Here is a 12,599-nt window from a genome sequence, read left to right as displayed (position 1 = left end):
TCTCGGGTTCTACAAACAGTTCTGGATTTTTAGGCGCTACGCACTTTAAACCCACCAATTGTTTTCTCATTAAAAACTTTTAACTCTAGGGAGACATTTTGTTTTAGAATGTTGCTTGGATATAGGACTTTGTATGATATCATGTGCCCAAATTTGATCAAGGTTTTTTTTTCAAGATCATTAATGAATTTCGAATGTTGAAATTGAGCATCTAATATTATACTGAAATCATTTAAATGAGGATTATTTTGAATTGATCCAATTATTGCAAACACACTTAATTAAATGTAAGTACAGGATCAAATTTGAAAAATAAAGTTCTACTTTTATCTAAAGGGTGAGGTAAACTAGGGAGTAATATTTTATCTGTTTGAAACAATTCAAATGCCTTTTTTGTTAATAGCATTATTATCGGATATCAAAGATATTGTGAAGTAGGCCTTGTATACAAACTCCTGACGTCACTGCAACCTGTGAAGATCTATTGTGATGGATTAAATTAATTAAAAACAACTACTGCACAACATCATTATACTTACAGAGGAATATTTTTCTTTAATGAAATGAACAAAGATAATAAAAAGTACAGTCAGGAATACAATATATTTAAGAAAGAAGTAAAAAATTACATCTATAATTCTTCTTTATGTAACACTGATTGAAAACATCGTTAATATCTTTTTTGTAATTTATTTATTTTATTCTAAAAATAATATTGATTAAAATAAAATAATCTATTATAAGACGTCACTCCCCATTATGTACACAAGAATTGTTTATTTCTTTTACGTAATGGGAAACGTTAATGTAAATATATGTAATTGAAAAATGTAAAAAATTGTATTTAATATTGTATTTAAATTTGTTATTAATAAATTTAAAAAAAAAAAATCTATTGCACCTATAACTTTAAGAAATCCTCTCATACAAAATAAGCCGGATATAACTACATTTGTTCTGGACACTGGCTTCATTATAATATAGTCCGGTGTTTTTCATGCCAATTGATGTTGATGTTGAAATAGTTTGGTGACTAAATTCGTGTATATCAGCAGAGTCGTCTTGAATCTGGAAGATTTATCAAAAGTTAATATCTATAGGCATTAAACATTTACGTATTTAAAATTGTCAAATGAATTGACAGAAACGATACTTACATATTGCCAAAATTATTATTCATTACATGCCTCATTACTACCCCAGTACCGAATAGCAAATAGGCCCTGGAGTTCTACTGGTATTTTCTCATCTCGTTTGTGTCCTTCCAAATCGAGTTTTACTAGAGTAATTATGCGCCTCATATTTTCCTTCGAAAAACAGTATTTCTCCTTGAATTCACTGTCTTAAAAATCTTAAAAAGAGTTGACTCTTTTTTTAATACAATTTTCGTGCACGAGAAGGTCGCATGCCTTCGAAAATGTTTAAAATTAAATAAAACTGTGACAAACTATTCATAAATAACGACAAATATGACAGATCGCATTCTAGGGCATATTTTTGACAGATAAGCTGCCGTGGCCGCCAGATATGAAAACGTTTTCCTAGGAAACCACTCTCTAGTCACCGTTTCGGCGGCCGTTCACCGCATCACCGTTCGTACGGCCGTTAAGATATCGGCACCGTTTTCCTAGGAAACCCAAGCTTAAGTGTGAGCATTATTAAATAGTAAGTGGGATCGTATCGCAGCCAGAAAAAATGAATCTTAATTTATTTTTAAATAAATTAAGGGGCATGTAAAATATATCTATAGATGAAAAAAAAGCATTATAGAGTTTTGTGCATAGTTAGTGCTACAGACTGGCAGATGGAACAAATACTTATTTCTTGTCACGCGAAAGGGGACATTGAGATTAATTTTGGAGAGTCTACTTTATTATTTAATAATTTATGTAAATAGCATAATTCAGATATAGTGCGTCTATTTTCAAGGGTGAAAAATCCATTTTGTTTGGCAGATTGGCTGTAAGTGCAAAGCGTTTTATTGTTTTTATAATCTAGGTATTTTAAAAACTTTCGTTGAACATTTTAAATCCTTTCTATGTTTGTTATGTTTTGTGGGGCTTCAATCGTAGTTCATTTTTTAATATGCGCCCCATGCTACGAGCAGACACATTGAGATTTTTCGCCAATTGAACTGCGCTATGTCATGTTGTGTCCCTGCCTAGACTTCCATATTCCCTTCTCATAAATGTTTTCCCTCTCTGTTGCAACAGATTTAAACATGAATAACTCCCTAGTGAGGAAATCCAGCTAGTCTGCAAGTATTTGGACATGCTCGAAACATTGTTGAAATTGATTCTTTAAATTTTTACAATTGACTTGCTTTATCTATGGTTAGTTTGGTTTGCTTTTTGTTGTGGTTTTGTAGTAGAATTTTGGATTTGTGAACAGAATAACGATGTTATGTCACAATAGGCGTACAGATCATCGTATTTATTTCATAGCGATATATTTATTATAACCTAAATAATTTCTCCTTCATATGTGAGCCAAGCCGCGGGGAAAAGCTAGTATTATATAAAGAGTAATTAAATATTAAATGTATTTTGTTTTTTGCAGGTACGAAGCGTCTGCAGGGGCCCCCATGAAGGAAGTATTGCTGGATGAGAATGATGAACTGTGGGTGGACCTTCGCCACCAGCACATTGCCGTTGTATCGCAGAATGTCACCAAGAATTTGAAAAAGTTCACCGAGTCCAAGAGGATGGGCGGAGGTATGTTTAACATACAGTAAAACCCCCTTTTTACATTTTTCAAGGGAGCAATTTGCTACACTATAGTGTAAATATACTTCCAGAAAAATGGTGATAATTGTCAATAATTTTTTTTACCTATTTTCAATGATTTCACTAAAAATATTTTTATATTTTTTCAAACAATATTATGTAATCTGTTTTTTTATTTGATTTAAAAACAGCGTGTTCAAATTATTTTACGTGTAAATAAAAATAAACAAATATAGAATTTTAAAGTTGCATAAAATAACATACAATAATTTTTTCCCTAAATTTTGGGAAATTTTATTTATATGGTATCACTTTTTTCTATGGCATCACTAAAAATAACTGTCATATAGATCGCGGCAAAATTGTTTCCACTTTTATGACAACTTTTTAAACCATCTTTTTTAACTTCAAATATTTTTATTGTTATGTTTTAAACATCGCAATTTAATTATATTAAAACGAGTTGGAGTAGTCAGTAGTGTCGCCGGTGGAATACAACTGGAAGTTTGCAGTATTATATAGAATCACACCATTCAGCAAGATGTGACTCTCTGTGATCCTACTGACAGCTCGAATCCCAAATACGTCCAGCAATGTTAATCGCTCAGATAAAAAAAACTCGTTTTCGAGCGGCGAGGTCCCGCGTACGCTTTTTTATTTCCTGATAACGATTCGGATAATTTGGCAATCGGGTTGACTGGAGTTCGGATAAACAGAGTTCTACTGTACATCATATTTATCTTGCATTATCAGGAGACAAGCAGTCGATGCGCGATCTCTCCCAGATGATCAAGAAAATGCCTCAGTACCAGAAGGAACTCTCCAAGTATGCCACTCATCTGCACCTCGCTGAAGACTGCATGAAGACATACCAGGGCTACGTGGATAAACTCTGCAAAGTGGAACAGGTTAGATCAACGACTGTAATACTGTAATCCTGGGTGAATAGGGACAGGTTTCAATGTTTCAAGTATCATAAATCGACCCACTTAAGGAATATAAATATTTTTTAAAGCTTTTTTTAAATTCACGATGACAAACCGGTCGATCGCGATCGCGAGGCAAAGAAAAAATAATAAGATTAGAGATACACGAAGACCTTTTAAATTATCTCGTTATATTTATTTATTTATTTCGACGGCTTACGCCTTCGACTAAGTATAAAATAATATTGAAAAACAATTATAAGAAAAAAAAGACCTGTACACAAGTATGGAAAATATAGATACATAAAATAAAATCAGCAGAAAATAAAGATACAATAAAGGAAAATTAAATAAGAAATTATAACATAGGTATGCTGCAAATTAACAATTAATAAACATATTTAAATTTATTTCAACAGAGAAGTTAAAGTGAAGTGAAGTGGCCACTTAAACCAGCCAATGACAGGTCATAAGCTCTGTAAATGCCTAGACTTCCATATTCCCTTCTCAAAAATGTTTTCCCTCTGTTGAAATAGATTTAAATATGAATAACTCCCTAGGGAGAAAATCCAGCCAATCTGCAAGCATTTGGACATACTCAAACATTGTTGAATAAATAAAGAATTTAATTTAAAAAAGTAATGAAGTAACAGAGGCGATGTATCATGGTATAAACAGTAAAACAAGTATAACACTTGGTACATTTTTATAATTTAGAAAAGAAGTGATTAAAAAGTATTGATTTTAATTTGTATAAAGATAAATGAAATAAATTTAAGTTTCCATGTTTGTTTGCTAACATGTGGAGCCGTGGAATAGTACCTAATGTATTGTTACATTAAGTTGTACTTATGGCATTACAACTAACCAAAAATCTCTTAAAAATAAACATATTTACTCATTAAATTAATGCCTTTTATTCAATGGTTAACAGTAAAAACGCCTAGTTTTCGGCGTTTTGAAATGACCTTTAACTTATTTGGATAAGTAGCAGATAATTTTGAAACCCTTATATTTTGTTGCCTATATTAGTCATAAATATATTTTTCTTCCAGGATTTGGCAATGGGGACAGATGCAGAAGGAGAAAGAATCAAGGATCATATGAGGAACATTGTACCTATCCTTTTGGACAAGGTATAAATTTATTATTTATAACTTCTAATTAGCTATATGTACTAAAATTACAGTAAAACCTCCTTTTTACGTTCCTCGATTTTACATTTTCCCGCTTTTTACACCGAAATATTTAGGTCCCAATTTTTTTCCATACATTCTCATTCAATATTCCCCCCAATTAACGCTTTTTACATTTTTCATAACCCCGGTTTTACGTCGAAATTTTTCCATAATTCATTCGATCTGTCAAAAGACGAGCCGAGCCGCGCGCCGCCGCGTGAATGGAAAATAAAATTGAGGTAAATAAAAAAATGTGTAAATTATTGTCTCAAACTAAATTCAAAGTAGGCGCAGTGTAATTGACCCTTTTGTTGAAGTGTCTAATTTTGACATTTTACTAAATAGTGACATGCAGTTGACGCATGTTTAGGAAGATTAGTCTTTACATGTATAAATTACGATGCAGAATGTTTAAAAAATTGGCAATAGAAATATTATTTGTTGTTATATACATAATGTGAAAAAGAGATAGTTTAAACAGTTATCACAAAAATCTTAAATTGCCGCGATGTAAATGACAGTTGTAATTTTGTGGTGCCATACTAAAAAAAGTGTTACCATATACATAAATTTTCCCAATATTTAGGGAAAAATTCGTTGTATGCATTTTATGCAAATTCAAATTTTTAGTTTCGTGTTTTAAAGGTTAAGTACCCAGATAAAATTATTTCAACATGTTGTTTTTTTTTTTATTCAATAAAAAATACTGCAAAGATTACGGTGCAACATCGCTTGCGTTCTATGAAGCATAGGCTTCTCTCTAGGTTACGCATTATTACTCTGAGATTTTAACACAGCATGTATTTTTTGTATAGTAAAAGACACTACGTGCCGTGTATATTAATAAATAAATACGGGCAAAAGCTAATTTTTTTTATGAACAAAATGGAAAAAACACATGGAGTCACACATGGAGCAGGATGACCCACATTCAGTCCTGCAAGGCAGGACTCGTCCCCCGATCTGCCATTCCCGGAAGCGCTTTATAGGACACGGTGTCAGACGTTTTATCTCTAAAACGGAGTGAAGGCAATTGAAATGCTCAGATTTATCTTAAATCGACAATGCGTTGTTTCCAGACTGTGACCACGCAGGACAAGATGCGCATCATCGCCCTGTACACCATGTCGAAGAATGGCATCTCCGAGGAGAACCTCAACAAGCTGGTCACCCATGCTGAGCTCGGCCAGCAGGAGAAGCAGACGGTGGCCAATCTGGCTCACCTCGGGGTTAATGTTGTTTTGGATGTAAGTATTCTTTTCTGATGTCACTGTTAGTGTTGCTAATTGCTAATATAATTTACTCTTATATTGGATTATAGGCAAACAGCTTTTACTAATGTGCCTATATTTCGTGCGCATTGATAGAGCCGGACCCACCGTAGGCCAAGTCTGCACAAAGAACCAGACACTTGCCTACAAGGAAGGGGAGACTAGCTTAAATATTTCCATTCCTTTTTAAATTCAAATTCAAATTATTTATTCACAAAGTAACATAACAAATAACAAAGAATTTAAGACGTTAAATTAAAACTTTATATCAAACCAAGAACCCTTGAGTAATGGTATAATACTCTCTAATAGCAAGAGTATTTGCCTCTTAAACATAGTTTTACTGATTTGAAAGATGTCGATCTCCAAGGTGATAATGTTCAGCTGCTTGACTGCTCTTCCAATCGGCATGACCAGAGGCAGGTTGGTTCTGGAAACCGGGAGGTAAAACAGTCTGTGCTGATGCTGTCGGAGATAGCCATCAGGAACATAAAAATTAATACTCTCTAAAATGGCCGAGTTATCGATGAAACCCCTTAACAGTTTGAAAAAATGGGTCAGTGTAGACCCATCCCTCCTAAGTTGCAAACTATTGGTCCCAAGCATACCCAAGAGGAACCCAGCGGGATAGAGCCACGGATAACTACCATACTCCCTCATGTAGAGATACCTCAGAATTTTTTTCTGAACCCTTTCCAACATGAGGGAGTATCTCGTTTTTAGTAAGTGCCGGGGCGTTAGATCCCATTAGATGCGGCGCTGCACATTGATTGTCCAAATCATTACTCGGACCTCTCCAAGTTACAAGTTGAAAGATAATAAATATTCAAATGGTCACTGAAAATCCAATATGTATTTATTCTATAAACGCCCAGAGGGCTTTTACAATATACAGTTAAAAGTACATAAAGTATTATATTTTAGGTGTTAATTTATTTTAATTTGGGAATTTACTTCAGGACGGTAATGGAGATTTTTAGAGCATCTTGTTCGATTAAATAAATATATTCTTTCAGAGTCGTTTAGCTAATGAACTGATGAAAATATTAAAATGAAAAAATTGCTTTGCGCTTTTTCCTAACGCCTGTGTTTTTCAGTGCTGCATTTTACCATTTCGGTGTACGCTTTGCGTAATTTTAAACAAAGTTGCGTTGCGAATCATTAGAGCCTGTGTTTATTTCCAGGGCAATCGCAAGAAGCAGTTTAACGTGGCCCGCAAGGAACGCATCACGGAGCAAACGTACCAGATGTCCCGGTGGACGCCCGTCATCAAGGACATCATGGAGGACGCCATCGAGGATCGGCTGGACCAAAGGCAGTTCCCCTTCCTGCCCTTGCCGGCGGGACGAGCGCACGGCGCTGCCTACAACGCCCCCACCAGGTAAGCAGATAAGCAAGACGAAAGAGACATAAATTTTTAAAGAAGAGAATAAAGAAGCCTAGTATATATCTTCTCTTCAAGACCGTCGAAATAAATCCGACCTTCTAGTCCTATTTAAAATTCTCAACTCACTCTTTGATGCGCCTGAACTACTGAGCTCAATAAAATTAAATATTCCAACTAGAAACCTCAGACAAAACTTAGTCTTTCATACCGTTTACATAGAACTAACTATGGTTTTTATTCTCCTATGCCCAGAATTCTTAGGTCTGCCAACAAACATACCGGTCTTGATTTCTTTGATAACAAGTTGCCTTCTTTCAAACGATCACTGAATCAAATTCAATTATAAACACCTCTCTCCCGCTTCCACTACCACCGAGTCTACTAAATACCATTGTGTCTTTCTACTTTCCTTTATAATAATTTTCCATGTATAAATATGTCCTTAAAAATGCCTTTTGGGCTTATATATAAATAAATTCATTATTAGTTTGGCGCCATCTAGATTTTGTTTGTTTTCTTCTGTAATTTTGAATGGATAATAAATAAATTAATTAATTAAAACACCTGTAAACACAAAAGTGCGCTTTAAAATAAATAACTTATTTTTTAAATTCCTGTTTTATAATTTGAGTGCTTTTAACTTGACAGCTATTATCAAGAAATAAATGAAATATTTATTTATTTTTTAATTACAAAAATAGTTTTCACTTTGTGGTATGACATTTTCAACTTATTTATTAATAAATTTGTAACTAAAGTGATTAAAGTGATTAATACAAATTTATGAATAAATAAAATTGAATCGAAAGCAATCAATATTACAATTAACAAATTAATAATTGATTATTAATGGTTCTCCCGCTTGATAATACCGATATTTATAAATTACCCATAAAGGATTCATATTTTATTTCAAATACAGGCAGACCTAATATTTATTCATTTATTTATAAATATATACACGGCACGCAGTGCCTTTAACCTTACAAAGATACATATTTAATAGAATACAAACATTTTTTCATTAAAATTATTTACTGACAATTTTCGATGGAATTCCATTGTAATGATGTAATAACTTATATTTACATACAAGTTATTAATTTAAAAAATACTTTGTACACTTCCACTTATTTATTTTGACCAATTAGCACTGTCACCCTCTAATGGGCATCTTCAGACTGGTGAATATTATACAGTGTAAGGATAATTTATATAAAACTAAAGATTATCTTAAGTGTAGGCATATTTAAAAATAAGTTGAAAAATATACAATACGCAATATTTTAATGGAACAGAGTGAGACAAATTATTAAAACATGTGTTGGTGGTGTACTTTAAGAGTATTATGTTACACTAATACTATAACACAGTAGTTTTGTATAAATAAAATACTTAGATATAGATTATAAAAAAAAAGTAACAATGTGTGCGTGTAAAATTTTAAATTTTAAAAAGAAAAGAATTTTTTTGTTTTTTTTTTTTAAGAGGTATAAAATATATGTAAATATATATAAATAAATGCAATTGAATTCTTTTGTATCTCAAAAAAAAAAAAAGTAATAATAATAACAATTAAAGCAATTAAAAAATTAAGTACGAGGTGTGTTCAGAAAATAACGGGAATTTTTTCATTTCGCGGGTTCGAAGAGTCCAAGTCCAAGAGAGAAATACTGCAAATGCCCAGACTTCCATATTCCATTCTCAATTTTTTTTTCCCTCTGTCGCGACAAATTAAAATCTGAATAACTCCCTAGGGAGGAAATCCAGCCAGTCTGCAAACATTCAGACATACTCGCAACATTGTGATCTAAGTAATTTATATAATAAAATTAAAAGTGGTTAAGGTTGCTTTTTGATTTTCAGCGCTCGCTACGGTCACTGGCACAAGGATAAGGCACAGCAGACCATTAAGAACGTTCCTCGGCTCATAGTTTTTGTTGTTGGGGGTAAGTTCCAAACTATTAAAATAACCAACTCGAAACATATATTTAATATTTTTTAATTATTGAAAGAGTGCAGTTTCCTGTTTAAGCCTTTTTGTGTTTTTTCTCGTGGAAGTAAGAATTTCTCAAATCATAATGTGCTGGCCAGGTTATCTTTTATAACATCCGATTGTTTGTCTTCAGGAATATGTTTATCGGAAGTCCGATGCGCCTACGAGGTGACCGCCGCAATGAAGAACTGGGAGGTCATAATCGGATCATCGCACATCACCACTCCCAAGGGATTCCTCAACGACCTGGCTGGCCTCAGCGGTTAATTTGGCTCTTCATCAGGTGGTAGGACGCTCCGAACCTTGGCTACACCATTACAACATCGGGAAGATGAGGTTTATTAAACGCAAAAAATAAATTAAAGAACAGGTATTTCAGTTTATTTTAAACATAAAAGGTCATTTTTACAAATGGGAAATAACTTTGAAAATGTACCGATTTTTACGATTCTAATGATAAAATCAAGCTTTGATTCATAATTTTCGGGTGTAAAAATCACACGTCACACGTCGTGCCCTCTGGTGCGTTTCTAACAAACGTTGCATACAAGCATTGTACGTAACACGCGCCAATCGTTCCATAGGGCGCGAAACATCTCACATTCAGGTAATTCAAAATATGCGTATTTTAAACCGTTGTAGAAAATTTATCCGACGTCGCACAAAAAAAATATTACAGGCAACACTACCATTGTAATTTTTGAAATTTTTGTCGTTTTGAGGAGGAAGATCTCAACCACTTATTCTTTGTTTGCCCAATAAATGACCAAATGCCAACATTTTTCAAAACTTTGGCCCCACTGATTTCTCTTCCTACAAATATCCAACTCATTTTAGCGAGCAGGAATCCATCTATATACAGCCTCATGCTCGACTGGGGCCTGGTGGAGGATTGATCATTTGGTGGAGGGATTCCCCTTTTTAGTTTTGAAACGAGAAAGGAGAGAACTTTCTCGGAACTGTTAAAATTACCTATGTTTATGTTGCTTGCAGACCCGACGGTTGGGCCTGGTTGCTGGTTGCGTACTGCAAACCAGTTTGTTTATAAAATAATTCAACATGACATTGGCAAAAGCATCAAATTAAATTAAATTATATAATAGCATTGTTCATCAAAAAACAATTTCTTTTAAATGACATCAAGGGATCGATGCTATAACTAGATAAGTGCCAATCAGTATTGAGTTGGCCATTATAAACACATTTTTGTATCCTCCTCCGTGAATGCTACAAATAGACCAGTCAATATGATTTGAATCGTCACGACTTGTCTATTCGTAGCATCACGGAGAAAGATGCAAGGATGTGTTTTTAGTGCTCAACTCAAAAATGCTGATTTTCAAATTACCTGGTTAAAACATTGAGCCCACGGTAGGATCTTTTGATTTGTTTTATTTTATTATATTATGTCATCGAGTTTCTGGCACAAGTTTGCACCTACATTTTACTAGTTGCAAGATATTGCACTTTTAAAATTTAAAGCTCATCCCAAATCAACGATTCTAATAAAACTGCAAGTTGAATGTTATAGAACGTCTTTTTATTTATTAATAAAACATTAAATATTTTTATTGGCTTTAAAAAAAAGATTCTTCAATGCCATTTATGAATACATCTCATTTTTAGAAAATTTGTAGTTACAAACTTGTGCCAGGAATCTGACGATATTATGTTTGTCTCAAGAGTGACACTTAACAGCCAAAATAAATATAATAAAAAAATTATTACAATTTTTAATAAGATTTGATTTTTGACTGAACAAACATTTGTATTAAAGTAATCAATATCATTACGTACCAAAATGCAAATTATAATTCTTTCAAATACAGTTTTTGTATTCTAAAACGCATAATTAATGTTAACATATTACGACAAATATGAAGAATAGGGGAGGGGGTTGAATCCAGTCCTTGTCTACAAAAATTTGGACATCATCGCATAATTAATGCTTCCTAAATTACGACTTTGCATTTGGCAGTTTCTAGCTCTGTGATTCGGCATGCAAATATTGATAAACTGAAATAAAAAAAATTATTACCTCTCTTGGCGTCTTAATAAATTATGTATACATAGTAAAAAAGGTTCGTTCTTCTACCTATTACCCAATTGCAATTCCATTTTGCGTAATTGATCAAGTATTATTAATTTATTGTTATTCTTTGTTGTAGATGTTGCCTACGCTTTTTATCTTTTATTTAAAGGGTCCATCACAAGGTTTCTAATGGCCACTTTTCTAAATTTAAGTATATTGTAAATTTTTGCCAAGCTTTTGTCAAGAATCCAACCGATGCGTGTATTTTTATTTAAGTGTTTAACAATCGATAAAATGAATAATGGGGGCTAGATTTCTTATCGTCCCTGCACTCTGTAACAGCAAGAGTTGTTATCTATTGTCTAGCTCCTATCTGTTATTAAACCAACCGTCTTGGTGCTCTGTAGCGCAAGACGTGTTGGGATATTTACTGTACAGCGCCCATAAACAGACAATTTTGCAATATTTTGATAATACCTAAAACATTTAGGAAAAAATATATTTAGGTGCTTTTTCTGCTTAGAATTTTTTAATTTCTGATTTTAAAATTAATTATGTAAATTAATGGATAATTTAATTATTTAACTGAATAATACGTATACAGTTAGACTCGTCAAACCAAAAAGTGAATACTAAATTGTAGTGTTGTAAAATAATTAAGGTAGTCATTTTTTTCTGATACACTGTCTGAATATTTTATTTATTTATATACAGTAAAACCCCAGTTTTACATTTTTCTAGGGAGCAACAAAAAAGTGTAAAAGTGAGGAAATTAATAATGTATGGAAAAAAATAAATTACGGAAAAATATAATCGACAGAATCGAGACAGGGGTGCTGCGTTGGTTTGGACATGTAGAGCGAATGGACAGCGAAAGAACGGCTAAAAGGATCTACGATGCAAATGTTAATGGATGCAGAAAACGAGGAAGACCGAGAAAGACATGGCACGATCAAGTCCATCAAATACTTGAAGATGGATATGTCAAAAGTAGAAATAATCGGCGTGCATGCATGAGAAGATGTATGAATGTAGAGGAAGCGAGGTCTGTATGCCAAGATAGAGTGTTATGGCGTTCTGTCC

General features: G+C 33.1%; 1 protein-coding gene across 7 annotated transcripts in view; it reads left to right on the top strand.

Moving 5' to 3' along the window:
* The window catches only part of Rop (Syntaxin-binding protein Rop), a 39,334-nt gene extending 29,491 nt beyond the window's left edge, over positions 1 to 9,843 (top strand). For all 7 annotated transcript variants that reach the window (XM_088225153.1, XM_088225161.1, XM_088225145.1 and 4 more), the window contains exons 8-14: positions 2,560 to 2,714; positions 3,480 to 3,634; positions 4,708 to 4,788; positions 5,910 to 6,077; positions 7,286 to 7,482; positions 9,355 to 9,437; positions 9,618 to 9,843. In XM_088225153.1, the coding sequence (XP_088081279.1) occupies positions 2,560 to 2,714; positions 3,480 to 3,634; positions 4,708 to 4,788; positions 5,910 to 6,077; positions 7,286 to 7,482; positions 9,355 to 9,437; positions 9,618 to 9,751 (973 nt within the window). In that variant the 3' untranslated portion in view covers positions 9,752 to 9,843. The remainder of the gene's footprint in view (positions 1 to 2,559; positions 2,715 to 3,479; positions 3,635 to 4,707; positions 4,789 to 5,909; positions 6,078 to 7,285; positions 7,483 to 9,354; positions 9,438 to 9,617) is intronic.
* Positions 9,844 to 12,599: the final 2,756 nt, after the last annotated feature.

This window comes from Micrasema longulum, unplaced genomic scaffold, assembly GCF_059751315.1.
Source record: "Micrasema longulum isolate JH-2025_06_02 unplaced genomic scaffold, ASM5975131v1 h1tg000034l, whole genome shotgun sequence".
Classification (NCBI taxonomy): Eukaryota; Metazoa; Arthropoda; class Insecta; order Trichoptera; family Brachycentridae; genus Micrasema; species Micrasema longulum.
Note: the sequence above shows the minus strand (reverse complement) of the source record. Positions and strands in the feature narration are given on the sequence as shown.